This window comes from Lepidochelys kempii, chromosome 7, assembly GCF_965140265.1.
Source record: "Lepidochelys kempii isolate rLepKem1 chromosome 7, rLepKem1.hap2, whole genome shotgun sequence".
NCBI classification, from domain to species: Eukaryota; Metazoa; Chordata; order Testudines; family Cheloniidae; genus Lepidochelys; species Lepidochelys kempii.
The window spans coordinates 84,930,948-84,951,693 of NC_133262.1; the positions used below are offsets into that span (position 1 = coordinate 84,930,948).

General features: G+C 40.2%; 1 protein-coding gene across 1 annotated transcript in view; it reads right to left on the bottom strand.

The window, feature by feature from the left end:
• Positions 1-20,746, bottom strand: part of ADAMTS14 (ADAM metallopeptidase with thrombospondin type 1 motif 14) — a 98,840-nt gene that overhangs the window by 74,162 nt on the left and 3,932 nt on the right. Inside the window, exon 3 of the mRNA XM_073354774.1 lies at positions 3,804-3,960. Within this exon, the coding sequence (XP_073210875.1) occupies positions 3,804-3,960 (157 nt within the window). The remainder of the gene's footprint in view (positions 1-3,803; positions 3,961-20,746) is intronic.

Below are 20,746 nucleotides of genomic sequence, written 5' to 3' on the forward strand. Positions count from 1 at the left end.
ACCCCCAGGCCTCTTGATAGCCACGTGATTCTTTGATAATTGTGCCCTATTGGGAGCATGTCATCTAGTTAAATAAAGCTGCATGACATTAAGAGAATTCCATTGCTCCAAACAGTGAGTCACATAAAGCATCTCTCTTCTGGTGTAAGAGCTCGGACCTCCGCACAGCACATCTTGCAGGAATTTCTGTATTTGCCAATGAGGGGTTCGTTTTCAAGCAGACGGATGAAGACTGTGAGGCTCAAGCTGTGAAACTGTGTTTAACATTGATCAAGAACATTAAATATAGCAAAGCAAAAAGCTAAGCTCTCACCACAAGTCAGACTTTGGCCCCAAACCTCCATCCTACCACCTTTAAAATAACTTAGCCAGTCACAATGTTTCAAGAAATTCCTTCTCTATATTTACCCTCTCTCCTTTCTACAGAGCAAGCTTTGACAGACACATCACACATTTGCGCCAGAGTTGTCGATCCACTCTTACATGATGTCCTCATTGGCCAGGGGCCTGGTTACAGCATAGAATGTGCAGACAGATGGGAAAGACCCAACAAGAACGCAACTAAGTAAACACAGCCAGGGGGCTTTGCCTCAGGTGATGTATTCACTCTTCCTATGGTAAAGCTGTTCTTTTTAAAGTGAATTTAGTGCTCATGAAAGGTGCCTCATGGCAGCTCTGATTACCCACCACATAGCCAACAAGTGATGGTGACTTGCAGGGCCTGATTCCCCCTTCCTCTGTACCCTGCACTATTACTCGTGCAAAGTGGGGGTAACTTACTTACCATTCTAATGGGGTAGTGATTTACATCCACTTTACAGTAGTGTAAATGATGAGACAAGATGCAGGGTAACAGAATCAGACCAATTGGATCCACACAGGAAACAGTGATTTCTGGATGGCATCATCATCACCTGAGCACTCCAATCCTCCAGCCTCCTCTAAACAAGAACTAGTAACAAACATGAAAGGCTCCACCTCCAACCAACAGTCCCTATAAGTCATTCATCACCTTTTCTTTGCCCCTATTGCTTCATGACCATTTGCAAATTTTTTTTATCAGCTATACTTAAAGAGCAGCTGACATCACATGGGAGACTTTTAAAATCCCATTCTCTTCAGAGGTAATTCTGCTCCCAAAACATGCTGCATTTTTGGTGTCTCTCTTCACCTCCTTCTTTACTACTGAAGTACATAGGCTTGCTAATAGAATCTTTTCTTTGTTAAGATTTATTTGCTCCTGCCTCCGTTCCATGCTGTGTTTGCAACAACACAACTTGTAGCTGTGGAAATGAGTACGATGTTACAAGAAGGAGACAATGCTAAAGAAAGTTAATTCTTACTCAAACATATACGAAGTGTCAGTGCTTTACAAACTGTGGTCCTGATCCTAAAAGCACTTCTGCATGCACTTAACCTTATGCATGCAAGTAAAGAAGTCAGCAGGACTATTCATGTGTGTCAAGTTAAGCACATGCTCAAGTGTTTACAGCCTCAGGGCTATAAATAAGTCACACCTCATGCCCAAAAGACCTAACAATCTAAAAAAGAGAAGACAAACACGCAGAAGACAAGACACAGGACAAAAGTTCAAGAAAAGGAAGATTTAGGGATTGTTATTTACATCCAGAAAAAATCAACACCTACTTTCACTAAGTATATTCAATTAAAACAATCTACACATCTGTCTTCAAATCAAAAAAGTTGAAAAATTACAAACCATTACAGCCATTTTAACCTCAATTCACCCTTATCCCAACTCCATTTTGCCCTGGTGCTTTAGCTCATAACATGTGAGATTGTCTATTTTCTCCTTTCTTCTTCGCCTTGTCTCTTTATGTCAGTGCTAGGGGAACAAGTGGCTGACAGCAAAATCAATTTATTTTAAAGATAAATCTCACCTTTTCCTGTTGCTGCTAGGAGGGAAGGGGGAGAAAAATTTGAAATTTGAATCAGAACTCAGTTCCAAATGTTGCAATTATGGATTCTCGGTACAACAGACCAAACCATCCAATTAGTTTACTTAAAGGAAAAGCCTACAGAAAACACTAAACCTAACTAGTACCTTAGCCTCACTTCAAAGCCTAAGGTATTAACTCTCATTGGACCCCCAAACACTCATCAATGCTGAATGTAAATCTGCCAAGAAGATAGTTGCCTCTGTTTAAGTGATCACTCAAGCGATTTTTCATCATTTTTAAGACTTTTTTTTGTTCACTGTTGTTGATAACAATCCATTTGGGGGAGTTAAAACTGAAACTGGCTCCTTTCTGACAATTCTGTTTCCTCCAACACATTTGCCCAGGCTGGCTTGTTACTGTTGGGTTTCTCAGATGTGGCTGGGCTGCTGGCACTGATTATTTGTTTCTCTTTTTTTCTCACTCTTATTTTTTTTTTTAAGGAAAAAGAGCAGACTTCTCTGTGAAAAGTTAAATCATAAAGACAGACACCCTGTAAGTAAATAGTAGGAAAAAAAATTAAGCAGGCATGATGTAGGCCTATGAACTAGACAGCATCATTTACATATATTGTCATGACACTTAAGGTTCTAGAAAAGCAGGTGCAGAAACATTGGACGGGGGCATCTCAAAATCGATTGAACAAAGCTGACTCCCCCCTCCTGATTCCCTAGCCCCTCACCCCTTTCTCCACAGCAAAGCATGGACGGGAAATGCTCATGGTCCTTAGTTCCCCACACCCTGGAAATGATGACTCTCCCTGAGGGCAAATGGTGATCTATGGATATTGGAGGCTAGTCTGGGCTCCAGGCAGTTACAGGGAGCTCTCACCAGTTTTTCAAATATAACTAGATGAAAGTGAGACTGATTACACCCATCAACCAGATAAGCTTTGTTATCCCTAGACACCAGCTCCCTCTGACACACTGAGAAAGAGAGATCCAGGGGGAGTAGTGCTTAGAACAAAGACTGGACATCAGAAGACCTAATTTCTAATCCCATCTCTGACAATGTGTCCTTGAGAAAGTCACTTAACTGCCTTTGTAACAAAACCTACTTTACAGGAGTACTGTGAGGCTTAATCAGTTACTGTTCATGAAGCACCTTGAGAGTTTCAGGTGGAAGGTGTTATAGAAATGCAAAGTATTACTATTATCATTACTGGTTTCTTAAAACTGGCCTTCCCATAAAGGCATCCTTACAGTATTATGACCAAGAACAAGATCTTTAATTGCACTGAAACCAGTACGGAATTCAAAAACATGCCTTATGATACTGAAGAGAATAAATGAACTCAGTGACAGCAGACTTCTCCATTTCAATATTTATCCAGGGAGAGGAGACTTGGGTTTTCTCAGTCACCTACATTTTTATTTTTCTACAGATAAAACACAAATCATTTCCATTCATTGGAACAAAATTATGGAGCCGATTCATCCCGAGGTACTTTCACTGGATTTAGGAAACTCTAGCTGCCAAATTCTCTGGTGCTTTAGGGCATAAAGAAGCCATTAAGCTTAACAGAGCTCCAAAGGATTTTCACCAGGATTCCTCCCACTTCCCAGCACAGGTATCATGGCTGATCAAACAGCATGGCTAGAGTGATTGCCAACTACCAGAAAGCTCCCTGGGAGCTGTGGGTAGCCAAACACAATCTAGAGCAGCCCAGGTACTCTAAGAAGCACCATGAACAAATATACACCTGGTTCAGGGAAACAAAAAGGTTGCTGAAAGCACCCCTCATCAATCGGATTTCGTGCCCTAGCGCAGCTCAGCCAGAGCTAATGAAGCATGTGCATGCAGCATGTAGTAAACTCACGCACTCACACACACACACAGTCCTACCTTCATTATGAAGATCCTTGTGTGATTCTGCTCTTTCCTGTCTGACAGCGGATCTGCGGTAGACCACATGTGCCCTCCCATTCTCTTCCTTCTCCTGCTGCCCCTTCTCCAAAGGCTCAATGAAAAACTCACTACTGTCCGTCCGAATCAGGCCAGCCTAGAATGCACAAAACAAAAATGGGAAAAGGAAAGAAAATACATATACATTCACAGTACTGCTAAAAGAGTGCATTAAAGGGAACATAGAGTGAAAAGGAACACCAGAGTACAAGACCACCCCCATAACAGTGTGGACAAAGGCAATTTGCATTAAACTCTTTAACACTAGAGCATCACTGCTCGCTGCAAAAAAAGAGAAAGGAAGAAAATATAAAAGTCTCATGTTCAACAGCCAACTCCTAGAGTAAACTTGGATACTGTATTTAATCAATAAACTACCGACAATGACAGCTGGTGATGGAAATCAGGATAATTTGAAGTCAGCAAATTCACTTTACTTATGACCTTAAATTGGAAGAGACACACTTGCACATTCATTAGCCCACCCTTCTCAGACCTCACGTTATTGCCAGAGACATTTTTGCCAATATCCATAGAATTTGGAAATTAACTGATGCAACTACTTGCACAGAAAGGTACTACTCAACCAGGAGTGTGGCAGTTTCGGTCCCTTATGGCATAAGCTCTTTAGAGCTGGGACCTGTCTTCCGTGAATTTTCTCTGAAGAGCCTAGTACACCTGCGTGCGCTATAAAATAAAATAAAATGCACATCAACAAAGACTTTAGTGACATGTTCAGCTGTTTCTACTCCAAAACACTGTCTTATGTTCCATGATAATTTACAAAAACAATACCCACATACTAACCCCTAAAGATTGGAATAATCCTTATGATACTGCCTTAGATCCCTTTAGACACTTCTCAAAAGCATTTTAAACACTTTTGCAATATTTAGAGTTATTCACTCAAAACTGTGCAGAAATTCCCATTTCAGCCCCAATGGGGCACATTTCCCCTCCTTGTATCCTCCATTGGCTCCCCCTTCTCCACCGCAAGCTTGCTATCTCCATCTGTAGCCATTTACAATTAAGCCCTGCCCTATCCATTTGATGCATTTTACCATAATGTCAACTTCCACCTGTTCTTTACCAACATACTAGCCTTTGTCATCTGCCAGTATGTTGCTTTCTCAAACACCTCCATGTTTCCTCCGATGCCACTCCTTATGAGTGGGGAAAACGCTCTGAAAAGATCCACAAAGCCTCTACCTTATCCTCCTTCAAATATCTCCTTAAAAGTACCTTTACTGTCATGTCTACAATACAGCTGATTAGTTCAGCCCTCTTCCTATCATACAATGACGTACTCACATTACTGCTGTCTTGTCTTGGACAGCATCTTTGTATCATTCACGTTTTGCATCTTGTCATAACCTAAATCGCAAGTTCTTTGGGGCAGGGACTGCCCTACTATGTGTCTGTAGGGTGCCTAGTATAATGCACCCCCAATACTTGACTGGTGCCCTTAGGTGCCACTGCAATACAAATAATAATTTCCCTTTGTTTTCCATACCCCACTATTCCCCTTATAGTAACGTGGAATAACTCATCACTTTCCACAAAGGGCCTTCGTTTGCAACCCTTCCATCAGTCCAAGAAGCAGTACTTTCTTTGGGAGACTCAAGAGAGGTATCTATTCAAATCAAATTTGTTTTGCAAAACTGATTGACAATCTATCAGCAAAGATAGACTGAGTGGGCATCTTTTAGCTGTTTAATTTCCTTTGACTCTTGACCACCGGCTGTAATAAAAGGTCCCTCAACTTCCCCTTCTTGATGGAAAAGAGGAATGAATGAAAAAACAATTTCAAACTAAGCTCCTTATACGGTTACAAAATCCCTTTTCTTTTGATCAGTTACAAGTGTTTCTATTTAACTCATCCACACCCTGGGATCCATCATCTATCATGCAACCCTGCTTTCAAACTCTAGCAACCCTCCAGGGCCCTCCCCAAAGAGGAGATGGTGAGGACAGAGAGGGAAATCAGCCATTCTACCAAACATATTAACTCCACTCACAGCTACAAGAGGATCATCATCCTTGGCCATGAAGCCTTTTGAGAACATTGAATGAAAATCGACTTTATAAATACAAAGTATTATGACTAGTAATACCTCCCAGACAAGGAAAAGATGTATGAAATAACAAATGTTATTAGAAATGTTTTCTGGCAACCACCTGTTCTTAATTAGCATTAAGCTTCCATTACATTTACCTTGAAATTGACCAAATCAGTTATGCACTGAAACTCCAGCTGGCTAGGACCTTAGGCAATCAAAAGGAAATCACACACTGAGGGATGTCTAGTTTTAGCAAAAACAAGTACAAGGGTCTAGCGGTCACCAAGTCCTTACATCATATCACTTTTACTTCATCCAGCATCCAAAAAGCAAGTTCTTTCACAACACACACATAACAGTGCCCTTGGAGACTCAGTGGCAGGACTAAATATCTTTCACGGTTTTAAAAGTTTTTTCCCCTCATTATTAATCAACAGGCTCCTTCAGGAGTTTGAAACTGAACACTGTCATGTTATGAAAGTTGTTGGCCTCCATCATGCACATGTATGCGAATTTGTTCCTGCAGGCTTGCCCATGAATGATGGGCTGTCCACACTGGCTTATTATTTTATGAATGCCTGTGAGTACCAGGCTGAGCATGCTGGTTTGTTTCTATAATATTGCCTATGAGCGCTGGGGCTGTACATACTGGATTACACATCAGTACTAGGCTACTGGAAATTTTTTTAAGTGCATTGAAAAGCACTGTGTTTTACAAGAAGTACAAACAAATGACTGGACTTGGGAGACATATTTAGAAGGGATAGGAAAGGCAAATCAGGGGCCCTTCTAAGCTGCCTGTGTCATTTGATTCCCTTCATATTTGTGTACAGTTGTATTCATCATGGCATTAGCCAACCTGACTTGCTTGTACTCCACCAAATTTCCTGCCCCACTTCAGTTTTGTTAGCTGCTTAATGCTTTTGGAAACAAGTTTTTCCCAGGGAAAATAGGTATATTTAGTTGTTCTAGGATCGTAACAATGGCCTAAAATACCATTTCTCAGGCCCTTCCCATTTTACTATAGCCTTATGAAGGTCTTCTTTCTGGCTGCTTCCCATAGCTCCGATTAGCTTGATTACAACTGCAGACTCCGTTACTAGTTGGTGGCACAGCCCAGGATAGACTTGATCAATGCTGCTCTGACTCCAATCCCTCCTTTCCTCTACACCTGCCTTTTTTCTTCCTTCTCTTCAGATTCCCCTTTTCTGTTCTGCTCTCCCCCTATGATGTAATCTTATGAGAAGCTAGCTCATCATTGGGTGGTGCAGTTCTGACAGAGGTAGCTTTCTACCTGGATTCCTTGGGCTTTGCTTTAGCTTCCATCAGCATAGCATCTAAATGTTTTCCATTCATTGTCTTCCTCCCACTGAACATCTTATTGTTAACAAGTGGGATGGTAGAATCAGTGTTGTCAGCCAGTCATTATTCTCCTCTTCTTCTCTCCTCCTTTTCACATCTCTTTGTTCCCCACAACTCCTTTCCTTTCTCCTTCCTTCAACTCTTACTATTCTCCACCTCCACTCCTTAATCTATTTGCATATTACAATCCTATGAACTAAAATGCCTTAACAGTCTTGAATCTTATTATTAAAACTTTAAATATTCTTCCTGGCTATGAAAATTGTGCTTTCCAAAGTGGAACAGGACCACAGCAGTAGTTTACTGCTCATGGAAACATCCACTGACCATTCAACATTATATAGGATTGATTTAATGACACAACCCACCTGTTACACAAGTATCATTTCTTGGGCTTTTCCTTACTTCACTACTTTAAAAATAGAATATTTAACACAGAGATCTTTGCCTTCCCTATAGTCTCCTGTACTCCCTATGCTATTATTGAAGAAGGCTATGTTTGGACATGGGCTTCTCACCTTTGCAAGCCAGCTCCGCCTGTTTGATCATGTAGTGTGAACTCATGACTTTCTAACCGTCCTATTGGCCAAGGAGTGCTGAAGCCACTCATTAAGGGGACAGTCAACCAAGTTAGACCCCAAATGTACCACTCTTTGAAGGAAGATATATCCCAGGAGGATTCTATTATTTTATAGATGTAGGCCTATATTTTCAAAAGTCACTAGTGATTCTGGGTGCCTCAGTTTCTGGGTGCCGAACCTGAGACACCTTAAAGGGGCCTCATTTTCTGAGGGTGTGTGCTCAGTACTTTCTGAAAACCAGACCCCTTTAAGATGTCCACTTGAGCACCCAAAATCACTGGTCACCAACTAGGATCTCCCTAGTAAATCTACCACGAGTACGCTACCTAGAAAATTTAGGCCATACACATACACGTATGTGAAAGGGATACACAGGAGATAGTTGCATAACTATGTGATAACTGCAGAGCCATATGGTATGTTGCAGATATCATGCAACCTTCAGCATCACAGGCCCTTCCACGTTTCTGGGAAGTACTAGGGCATCAATTTGTGTGTCCTGTTGGTGCCAACCATCTCAGCTCTTCACCCTAGTTCTCATAAACCCAATTACAATGGCACCAGAGAATTACACTGTCAAAAAATGCAAAGCCATCCTACTCCATTTTTCCTTCAGATTCCTAACAACATTATTATGCACTCACAGATGTTATATTTTTTAAAAACTCTCCAAATTTGAAAAATACTTGAAGACACTTGGTGACATTTAAAGGCAACAAATGTAACATGGATAAAATACCTTATGCAACACATCACCTGGGAAAAATCCTATGAATCAGCATACTGGGACAACCATAAACTTAGTCCAGACGAGTGACATTTAGTTACCTAGGCCCAGATCCCCAAAGGTAATTAGGTGCCTAACTCCTACTGAAATCAATTTTGTCCTATAAATGGAATGTGCTTAACAAGGTGCTATTGCATACCCTGAATTTTAGCTATAGCTGTCTCTTTCACTGTATTATGATCTTTTCCTACCATTGTCAAGTGTTCAAGATATGGAGAAAGCTCATTAGCTAATATAGGGAACAAAACACCATAGAGTTGCCAACTTTGCATTTCAAAAATAAGGGACTGTTTTCTTGGCACCCTTGCCCCACCACTCCCCCCAATATTATTAATCAATAATAATAATAACAATCAGTACTCACCTACATTCACCGGGGTACTTCTTGCTGCTTTTTGAAGCACTCAGCTACTCCCGATCTTGTTGTACAGAGATGAAAAAATAAGGGACATCCCTTGTAATAAGAGGCTGTTGTAGTCACAAGGTAACTCCTATTGAAATCAGTGGGAGTTGGGAGTCTAAATAATTTGAGGATCTGGGCCTTACTACCTTCTGGACCTGTACTTAAAAAGGCTGGATATGTTGCTTGAATGGGGTATCAGAGTTGAGTATCAAATGAAAATTAGTCTCCTGTTTCCATTTCCTACAAATGCCACAAACTGACAAAAGGAACGCATGTTTTGTCTGTCCTACCCATCGCTTTGCTAAATTCTTTTCTGCTTCCCTTAGCCACTTACTAATAACAGTACTGATTAATAAATAATAATACTCTTGTCTGTCATTTTTTTCATATTTACAAAGTGCTAATTCACTTCATAATGCTCAAAACTAAATTGGTTGAAAATTTTTGAACAAAATTTAAAAATAATAACAATAATTGACTGTTTTTCAAAATTGAAAACTTTCACAAAACAAGTCTGAGTTTTCCTTTTTCAAAGTTTTTCTGAGATTTTTTTTTTGACAAAAAGTGTAACGTTAATTATTCTTTGATGTGGTTATCATATTTTGTTTGTCATTTTTCACCTTTCATTTGACATTTTCAGTTTTCTTGTTTATTTTTTAAAATTTATTTTCCATTGCCAATTTTGATAAGCCAAACAATGCAATCATTTCCAAACAGATCATTTTGATTTTGAAGGTTTTCAATTTAAAAACAGAAAAACTTAATTTAGAAAAATGCTGATTTGAAAAAGGAAACAAATTCCACTGAATTTTTTAGGTTAGTTTAGTTTAGTTTAGTTTCCAAAAACAAAAGAGGTTTGCTTAAGTTTTAGAAACCTCTGTGAAATTTCTGTTGGTGTTTGAACCAATTCTATTTACAATATCCATAAAAGGTAAGTATTTATTATTTTCCCTTTTTTAAAGATGGGGTAATAAAGCACAGAAGTTTGAGCCCTGACCCTGTGAACTCTTACACATATGCTTCACTTAACTCACATGAGTAGTTCCACTGATGTCAGTGAGACTCCATGAAGTCAATGGGAATACTACATTAAGCATGTGCTTAAGGAAATCACTGAATCAGGCATTTAGCCCCAGATTTTTAAAGATATTTAGGCATTGCTGTGCTCAGTATTGCAACGCCTACCTGATTTAGGAGCCTATGTCTCATTTTCAAAAGGGATCTAGGTGTTTAGGATCCTAAATCCCTAAGTGCCTACGTCTCTTTAAAATCTCATCCTTAGTGACTTGAGCAAAGCCACATAGTTAATCAGTGGCGGAGATAGGGTTAGAATATGGGAGTACCTGGTTCCCAGAGCATTTCTGCAGTTTTGAAATTGCGCACACAGCTAATTATGTATGGTCCGAAAAAAAGTCATATTTTCTTGTCAGTTAGATACAAAATCCATGATGGCCTTGGACAAAAATTACTCGCCTGTGGTTTTTTACATTCCTGTGAAGCTAACTGCTGTGGAACAATATTGAGGCAAATAACTCAGTAAAATTCAAAAGAGGATTAGACATTGTGAGCCAGATTTTCAAAGTCAGACAAATCCAAATTACTGTGCTTGCCTAATTTATGTTTGCAAATCTTTGATGCATGTGTGTAAATCAACTGCTTGTGATGCTTAGCTGCCAATGCATTATGAATAGTTGATTATGGTATGCACATAGAAGACTCCCATGTATATGTTAGACAAGTGCAATAATTTTGGCTGCTTCATTTTTGAAAATCTGGTCCTATATGAGAATACACTATGAATTTACACTAAGAACAATTAAACTTCAAGGGCTTTCAATCCTTATGTTTTAGAATTTAAACTGGCAACAGGAAGAAATAATCCCCACCTTCATACACGATAGTGTCATACATTTTTAGTAGTGCATTACAGCGGGGGAGTTTGCCTTGTTCTGAAGCATCCAGCCTTAGACAAGAGAAGAGATAGAATCCCCAAGTAGTCACTGAGCAGTTTGAATGTTAGTCATGTTGCATACAGGAACATCTTTCCTTCAGAAAAGAGACAATGGTGTGTGTAGCAATTCAAGCAATCCTATTGCCTGAATATACCTGGGTGATTTTGAATTTTCTTTTGGAACTAAGTCACAGCTGTACATCTGCTAGTGACATATCCCAAATCAAACCAAAACAGGAGCCTAATGTCATAATTTTACCTCTCCTGACGGACCCAGGACCAACCATTTCAGTGAACTAAATCACGTGTTTCTCTCAGGAATCTTCTCTGGAGAGCAGCTCCAGAGTTTAAGCAGCTCAGAGCCAAGTGAGATTGCTTGGCACAAAATCCTGGTAGCCCCAGGACAAGACGACAGCAGGCAATGCTTCAGCAATCACTGCCAACGTCTGCAACCACTGCCAGCTGCCTGTGACCACTGCCAGATGCCTGGTACGGGTTAGAGCTTCAGCAATTAGGGTGAAAAGGGGGAGGTGATTACATCTTAAGATACTGAAGATTTAATTAATTATAAATTTGAAAAATCACAAACTTCAGAGCTTCCCATATCAGTGTAGAAACACTAACAGTTTCAGTACACAAAAATTCCACTGGCTTTTTGCAATACTGGTGTTCTTCTACCACTGGAAAAAAGAGGAAAAAACAATAAATAGCCCCCCTGCTGTTGTGGGAGGCACGGGGATATAAATTGCAGTAGATTGAGTATTACCTAAGGAAATTACAAAGGAGCATTTTTACCAGCAGGAGACACAGAGTCATTTGTAAAGTCTACAGTGATGCTGAGTGTAAGCTTCCAATCCATTTATCAACGTGCAGAATTCCCACTGCAAGGCAAGTGAAACACTAATGACTAATGTGCACACTTAATCTATAATCAAAGTATTCTAATAAATAAAAAGCACAAATCACAGTGGCCTTTTGGGTTCTTGAAAGAGAAGAAAGGCGCTTGGTACAAGTTTCCGCATTCTAAAACGAGTATTGCTTTATTTAAATATTTCATCTGTGTAAGAATTAGAGTGACACAGCAAAAAGCTCTCAGATGCAACAACCCTGGTTCAAAATCCTTAGCCTGAATCTTTACAAGAGGTTTATTGGGTCATCAGTTATGCAATGAGTTTACCACTTCTGGTCTTGCCCCCACATCTCGACTCCATCCACTTACATCAGGAGATCCAATAGTAACACACCATTTTAAGTACCACACCAGTCCTAGTGGACATCAGAAAACAGGGGCTCCATTCTGCCCCCACCCTCTGCAAATGCAGCGTGAGGGTGCCTGTCAGCATCAGTCATCGTCTGTTATTCTCTCTGCTCCTCATATTCTTAGATTACATGGGCATTCTGCACACAAGCCTCCTCCCTAACGCTATGGTTAGGGCATCATGAGGTAGTTCCATGATAAATGCATGAAAACCTTTTTATCACAAAGGGCCCAATCCTCAAGTGTGTGTTAAAACAAATCACATTGTAAAAATGGCACAACTTGCAGGGGTGCAAATTAGAGCTAATTATAACCTGATTGACCTGACTTGTACATTTTTTAAATACTAACTAGAACTAAATCTGTCTTGGCAAGATGGAAATATTGTTGCTAACTTAAGAAACTCACTGTTTTATGGAGCTGGCTGTAGTTCTCAGTCAAAGATAATTATCAAAGCAGGGCTTGCCCTAATCAGTCTTTGTGACAGGATTCCACCATAAACACTAGCAAATATATTTAAAACATTACAGTAAACTTATTTCTATCTAGGCTCAATCTTTACAAAGAGTACTGGGGAAGAAGGTTGGAGGATGAGCGGGGTTTGGGAGGGGGAATGTTAGTTCTTCACTGATTGTCAATGTACACTGAGGGACAGCGGAATTCACAGAGCTGGAGAGATGCCAGCCTTCCGAACGGAAGCCAGACAGTTGGGCTCAGAGATGGCCCACAGAGCCAAGGGTAAATCTCTCCCCCCATTAGTGTTTCCTCTATAATCAGTGGGTAAAAGAGGCTCAAACACCCACAAAAATATAAAATTACCATTTCATCTGGATAAACAGTACTGAGAAGAAGTGATACCTGAGCAGAGGTGCCTTCCTTCAGCTTAGACATTAAACTGAGCTCTCTTTCACCTGGAAACCCATCAGTTAGGATTCATCCCTTCTGTGGTCCGTTCCAGTAGAAGGCAGCACTGTGTTAAGCTGGCAACTGCGTTGGCCCACATTACTGGTATATAAGCACAGAAGCTGTCTGTCCTGGGGAGCTGATCTCTTGACATATTTCTAAGGTCCAGATTCTGATATCTATACTCATGCTGGGTAGGTGCTTACTCCAGGAGTAGTCTGCCTGAAGTCAATGGTGCTATTCCATTAAAGAAGGGGCAACAGAATCTGGCCCTAAAAAGGGTAAAGGATAAACCTGTCGCCCTGACCTACATTCCCTCCTCTGATAAACAGGTTCTGATGTTTGACAATTGTTGTCATGAGTGCATGATGGCTGTGGCATTTAGCTGGAGAACTCTATATATGACCCATCACATTGGAAAGTAGTGTACAATTCCCTAAATATGAAAGGCACTACTCAAAACCAAATTCTGTTCAATAATAAAATTTATTGCACAGATGGTATGTTTCAAATGGACAATGTATTAAAAATATTACAAAATTAATAGCCTTTTTGAATATGTTATGGCATAGTACTCTGCACCTTAAACAGATCCCATATGTCATAATCTGGGCAGCAGTGTAACACACTTCCAGTATATTTTATACATTGTTACATGTGGAATAAATTGTATAAAACACAGCAAAGTATGGAACAAATATACTGAAACTAAATTAGAGGCCTTTTTAGCCACTTGGATAACTCTAGACCAGTACATTACTTGCAAATGAATATGGCTTGATCCAGCACAGTTCTGCTCGATGAAGTTACTGGGAATTGAGGTCTCTATCTGCCCTATTTACCCTGTTGGTCCTGCGTCACAAACTCAGGAACATGCTGAGTGGTGATGTGGGATGTGTCTAAATGTTCTTCCCTCAGACTTTAAAGTGGGAGCCAAATTCTCCCCTCAAATATGTTTGCCTCGTTTCCATTAAAGTCAATGTGAGTGGGACGCTCATTTATCCTGAGGGTAAAATTTAGTCCTACAGCACTTTGGTTGAAGCTGAATGATCAGGAATCAAAAAGATTAGCTTCAAATGTGAAGAGAATTATTGAAATGGGACCCATATGTACAGAATTAGTGCACAGCTATGTCTGAGAAACGTGACTCCCCTGCAGACTAAATTTCCCAGCTTCCTCCTTTGACTTGCTCAATCTTCCACAAAGAATAACAGGCTATATAATGAACCCATGACCCTGCAACCAATCAAATGAAAGCTAGGTAGCTATTTTTTTTTAGCAGATTTAATGCTCAGGAAAAATTAGAAAACAGAACTGGGTTGAGCCTGGCACAGTAAAGGCAAGAACTGTGCAAGTTTTTCCTGCAAATCTTAGACAGCACACCTCAGTCTTGATCTTCAGCATCTCCTACTGCTTTAGTTCTGGGCTTCCACGCAACCCTGTCTATGCACATCAATCCTGACCTGCAATAACCTTCCTGTTCTAGTTATGGACCTCTCCTTACCAGAGATTGCCAACAGTGCAAAAGTGTGCCAAAATGAGCCATGGTTTTGTGATGTCTACGAACAGGGACTATTCTGAACTGTTACTTGTGCCCTAAATTGGAATTTTAATCTAGGTCTTGCAGAGGTCAAAGTCAAGGGGAGAGAATCACACCACTAATTAGCTCTTCAACCAAAATAGGGCCTCATTTTGATCTCACTTACACCACTGCAAATTAGGAGTAACTCCATTCAAGTGATAGCGTTACACCCCGGTAAAATCAGTCTCAATGAGATTGGTATAAGGCCTATAGTAAGCAATTAGATACACCTCTTATGAACCTTTAAATAAGAGATCTGTCTCCCTCCTAACACTAAGCCCATGTTCCAGAAATTACAAGCATAGTCCTAAAAGACCAACATCTACATTTTGGGGTTCAACCCTTCTCCTATTGAGATCCACGGCAAAACAATCTTTATATTCAATGAAAGCAGGAGTACCCCTTGTGGAGGAACTTACATAGTGCACAACCCTTGGGAAAAAAGATTCAAAAAGCAATTTATTTATCCCTTCACTTTCTTTTATTGCTGCTTCTTAAAGACAATGGGACCTGATTTTCTGTTGTTAAAATGCTAGCAGTCTGATGTGGTAGCATTTTACTCTTACTTTGCCCGAGAGTAAATGACTAATTGCAGGATAACAGAGAATAAGACTCACTGATGTATAAATGAATACATTTCCACAACAACCTAAATTCTTCTTCTAATGGTCCCTGCTGTGAAGACACAATCTTGTGTTCAAAGCGTCAAAACTGGCAAACATCAAAAAATGGCAAAACTCCCATTGCCTTTAATGGGGCCTGGATTTCACCCCAAGTCTGTTTCCCTGGAATTGATTGTGATGTCACAAATTCAGCATTATCTTGTTACTGCAGCACCAAAAAGGAGAAAGAGAAGTGATTTAAAGGAGAATAAACCTTTGCTTCTAAAAAAATATCCTTGATTATTAGCAAAGAAAATTATGAAAGACGCAGGCACTGATCACACTAACTAGTGGTCAAGTATACTATTTTAGCATTTCTCCCCAAAATGGGAGTCCATCTTCACACCTGAATCCAGTGTCTCATATAACAGCAGGATATGCTCTCTCCTCACCAGCAAAGGACCTCTGCAATTAACAAAACACCGTGACAGCAAGATACGCAAAGACACGCAGAAAAACCGACAAGGGCTCTGCTGCTGATCTGGGTCTGTGCAATACTCAGTTGCTCTAATTACTGTTCCCATAAAAATACTTGGAATCTTAGCTCACTTTCATGTGTGTGTGTATATATATATATATATATATATATATAGTAAAACACTGCAAAAAAATGAGATTCCTTAACTTCCAAGAAAACTAAGGAGCCTGCAGAGGACTGTGTCTGGAGGGGAATGTGTGATGGCAAGTCAAAAGATTATAGCTATTCCACTCTCACTGTTTCTGAACTCAGGGCCGCCTTTGAAACGAATATGGAAGACAAGGACTCAACAGCCTATTACAAAAGTACCGGAGCTACCCATGACAAAATTTTCCAACACAGGTGCCTATAGCTAGGCATAAAAATGGGAGATGCTGTGGGCTCAACACCTTTGAAATCAAATCAGGCTACCTATTTACATGTGTAAATATGGATTTCGGACAATAATTTTAAGCACTTTCTAAATAATCATGGTCCCAGTTCCCAGTTTTGACACAACATAATTTATCTGTACATGTTCTTCATTTGACTTTATCAACACTGTGTGGTACATCTACACTGCAATAAAAGGCACACAACATGGCTACGGCTGGCCTGGGTCAGCTGACTCGGGTTTGTGGGGCTTGGGCTGTGGGGCTAACAATTGCAGTGTAGACGTGCTGGCTCAGGCTGGAGCCCCGGCTCTGAAATCCCGCGAGGATGATGGATCTCAGAGCCCAGGCTCCAGCCCAACATCTACATTGCTATTTTCAGTCCTATGGACTGAGCCCCGTGATCCAGAGACAATTGATCTGGGCTCGGAATCTCTGGGCCACAGGTTTTTTATAGCAGTGTAAATGTACCCTTAGTGGCCCACACAAGCTATACTGGAATATAGGAGCTATACTCTCTTTTTGAAGTTCATGGATAACTGCTAGTAAAGTTAACAATTACAGGACATGTGCATAACAAAGGGAAATGCAACAACTCTTTGGCCAGATTCTCCCCTATTAAAGGGGCAGGTTTGTACAGCTCCACTATGTGATTATGTACATATTCTTCTATATTTCCCAATTATCGTACTGCCTACCTTGTAAATCAACACACCCACCTTTTCTAGGCTTAATCACATCTGCAAATACAGTGTGGTTATGATCAGAAAAGCAACTATAAATATTACCTTGAAAATTCTGCCCATATCTGTTCCCTGAGTGTCTGCTGAATTTCTGAGTTTTATTTAGTAAAACCAAGCTTTTATTCCATTCACTTATAGGTCCACTATGGGGGCCAGATCCTCACCTAGTGTAAATTGTCATAGCTCCAGTGAAGGGAATGGAGCTAGGACAATTTACACCCGCTGAGGATTTGTCCCTGCATGCAGAAGAGCAAAACTAGATAGTACTTTGGACAAAAATGTCATTTGACACCCTGAAATCACAGTCTGCACTTAGGTCCTGTCCTTCTGACCCCTCCTCTCCCACTTGGAGATGCCACTCCCATTCCAGGTACTTGGACTAATGATGGGAAGGAACTTGCTGCTTGGGGCAAGGAACAAGAAATGCAATGTAGGGAAAATTAGCAGCCCTTTTCTTCCCCATGATTCTACTTGAGCTATAAAGAAAGAAAGAAAATACCGAAAGGCAACATATTTATTTTTTAAAAGATTTAACATTTTGTATTGATTTAGCTTGGATGACGGGAGACATCGAAAAGTGAGTTGCAGCCATTGGAGTATATGGTTACTGAAGCTCTGAAAAGCAGCATACTGCAATTCTACTAATCTCGCTCTGCAAATCAGCAAAATCCAATGAATCCTGCTCTGCAAATCAGCAGGTCCTACAGAAATACTGTTTACTGACCATTTTTGAATGTATGGTTGAAGATACAAAACCCTTTATCCATCTACTACAAGAAAATTTCTGGACAGTTTAGTATGTCTTTGGGCTACCAAAAGCATGGGGTCCAATTAGTGGTATGTGGTAAATTAGCCAATGGAAAGAGGCATTCATAGACCTCTGACAAGGCTGAGAATTGTTTTACTCACTGGGTCATTGACTATGTGAAGAATGAGAGAATAAGCTGTTACAGGGGTAAAGGGGAAAAGAAGGAGCATAACTATCAGTGGACCATGACAAGAGGCAGAAGAAAAACTCCTGAAAGTCAAACAGGAAAGAGACACTGATCTCCACTCTCAGGAGCCAGGAACGGGGGAGTCTCTGCATACCTACCCATTAACAAAGCAGAGCTGTCCTCCTCTTAAAATCTTAATTCTACCCTACCAGCCACCATTCCTTTCCTCCAGGTGAACCAGAGCTTTGATCACTACACCAACCACTGCTTCCTAAACGTTATGTCAAACCTCTCCAACTTCTACAGCACACTGCATTCTGCAGCAAACTGTAATGCAAGGGAAACATCCGCAAACAATTTGTTATTGAATTCAATGCAGCAAAGACCTTTTCTGAAATTTATTTTAATATATAATTCAATACAAAGACTTCCGTTCAAAAATGATTTCTCCATGCTGCTCCGAAATTTTGAATTTGTTGCAAATTCCAGCACAATACACAAACCCCTGCCAATGTGAAATGAATAGGTCATTTTCGTCCATTTCTTATGCTTGGCCTATACACAGATTTTGTACTGATTTAACTAATTTGGTTCGGGTGTGGTTTTTTTTTTTACCAATATAGTTATACCAGTAGAAGCCCTAGTTTGGATGCAGATACAGAATGATACAGGTAACTTATACTAGTTTAACTTATTACCTTTCCCGTACAGGAACAGTTATCCCAGTATAAAGCATCTTTATATCAGTATAACTACATCCAGACAAGGGGGGATTGTACTACTTTAACTATACCAGTGTAGTTCAAACAGTACAATTTTTGTGGGTAGACAAGCCCGAAGTATAGGAGCATCCACATCACATGCTACCTCCACAATTGGGGCTATTGTCATTAGACTGAGCAGGGAGCCTGAGGACTGAATGGGGCGAGAGAGGGAAGGAACACCTCTGACCTCCTGCGGTGAACTCTCCAGGTCAGAGGTGAGGTATATTGGTTTCAACTCCACCTACCCAGGCTTTTCCTTTCTTTGGAGCAGAGGATTTCAGTCTCCAGAGCTGTCAGCCGGGCATCCTTAAGAACTAGATTCATTAAAATGTAAAGAAAAGAGGATCTGCATCCCAGATTGCAGGTGGATACAAATCCCAGGCTAAGAGAATACAGATATCAAACAGCACAAAGGGCAACCTTAAAAATGTGCACTTCTGAAGAAAAATGTGTGAGTGTTTTGAAAGTGTCTACCATTTCTAGTGGAATCCATCATTCTGCACACAGGAAATCTTGCAGAAAATTGGAGAATCTTCGACTTGCATTCTTGTGACCCAGGCAGAGCTCAGCTAGTCTAAGGGATAGCACAGTGATGGTGAAATCAGGCAGCTCAAGGAAGCAGTGTGATAGCATCACTAGAATAACTATAAATAGTGCCTTCAGGTACCCAAAGAGAAACTGACTGAACATCCCATCAAGACCTAGTGCCATAAACAACTGTTTCTTGGAGCAGCTCATTTGGAGCAGATGTTACTCTTGATTTGGGCCTGAGTAAAACACAAGAGTTGATTAAGGAGTGGCAGTGAGTGTGGCTGAGCCACCAAAAGCAGTAACCCATAACATAACTGTTTGACATCGTCATGGGATCTGATCGGATCATTGCACTTGATGTCAGGTTAAAAAATTAAAATCCATTTGCTCAGAAGGGATGTTCCTGAATATAGCTCAAGTGATACTGTGACAAAATAACAAATATTGGCATGTGGAATAAGGAATAAATGGAGTCAGACACAATATGAAGGGCAAATATCCAAAGATGTAATAAATAATAAGGAATTTCCCAAGTGTATCAAAAGAAGCCTGTGGGAATATCAGTTGTACAAAGAAGTGATGCAATAACTCAAAAACTTAAATACTGTAGCAATAAATTAGCAATACTAGATGTAGTTCACCCATCAGTTCTAAAGAAATTAAAGTCTTGAAATATTAAGACTGAGCTATTAACAAAAACATGTAAGTTATCAGTGAAAAAAGTTACTATAGTTTGCTAGAGAAAAGGAGGGCAGCAATAGAATACCTATATTTCAAAAGGTGCTTAGTGTGATCTCAGGAATTCTGTAGATCACTGAACCTTACTTCAGTATCAGGAAACATAGCAGAGAAATTCCTTGGAAATAAAATCATAAAGCCAAATGAGTATAATTTGATATGAACCAGCACAGCTCTTGAAAGAACAAGTCACACCGCTATAACCCATTAGACCTTTTCAAAGGAGTTAACAAAATAGTGTCTAAAATGGAATCAGTTAATACAAAGCATTTACACTTTCACATTTTTGTAAATGAAGCTCCTCACAAAAGCTTATTGAGGCAACTTGGTAGCCATTTAGGGCTCAGTGGGAATTACAAATGCTCCAGCATGTGCTCAGCCCTTCGACTGGGAAGTCTCCACCTAAGCCTTGATCCCACAATGGGCTCCATGTGGGTGGTCTCATGAGCCTGCACAGAGCTCACTACAGACCTGAGGCCTTATTACTGTATTACTTTTACTTATTAAAAGCTCAGGGACTTTGTCTTTATACCTGTCTCTAAAGTGCCTAACATATACTGTTGGTGCAATACAAAAAGCATTTGTGGTGATCATCACCATCACCACAGGAAGAAAGTGAAAAGTCCTCTTATGGATTAAAAACTAGAGTAAAATTAATGGCCTGTTCTGAATGTGGAAAGTGATTACTCCTAGGCTGCCCTCGGGATAAGAATCAAGACTGGCATGGTTCGATATACACCATTTATTAGAAATCTGGAAAAGGGGGTGATTGTT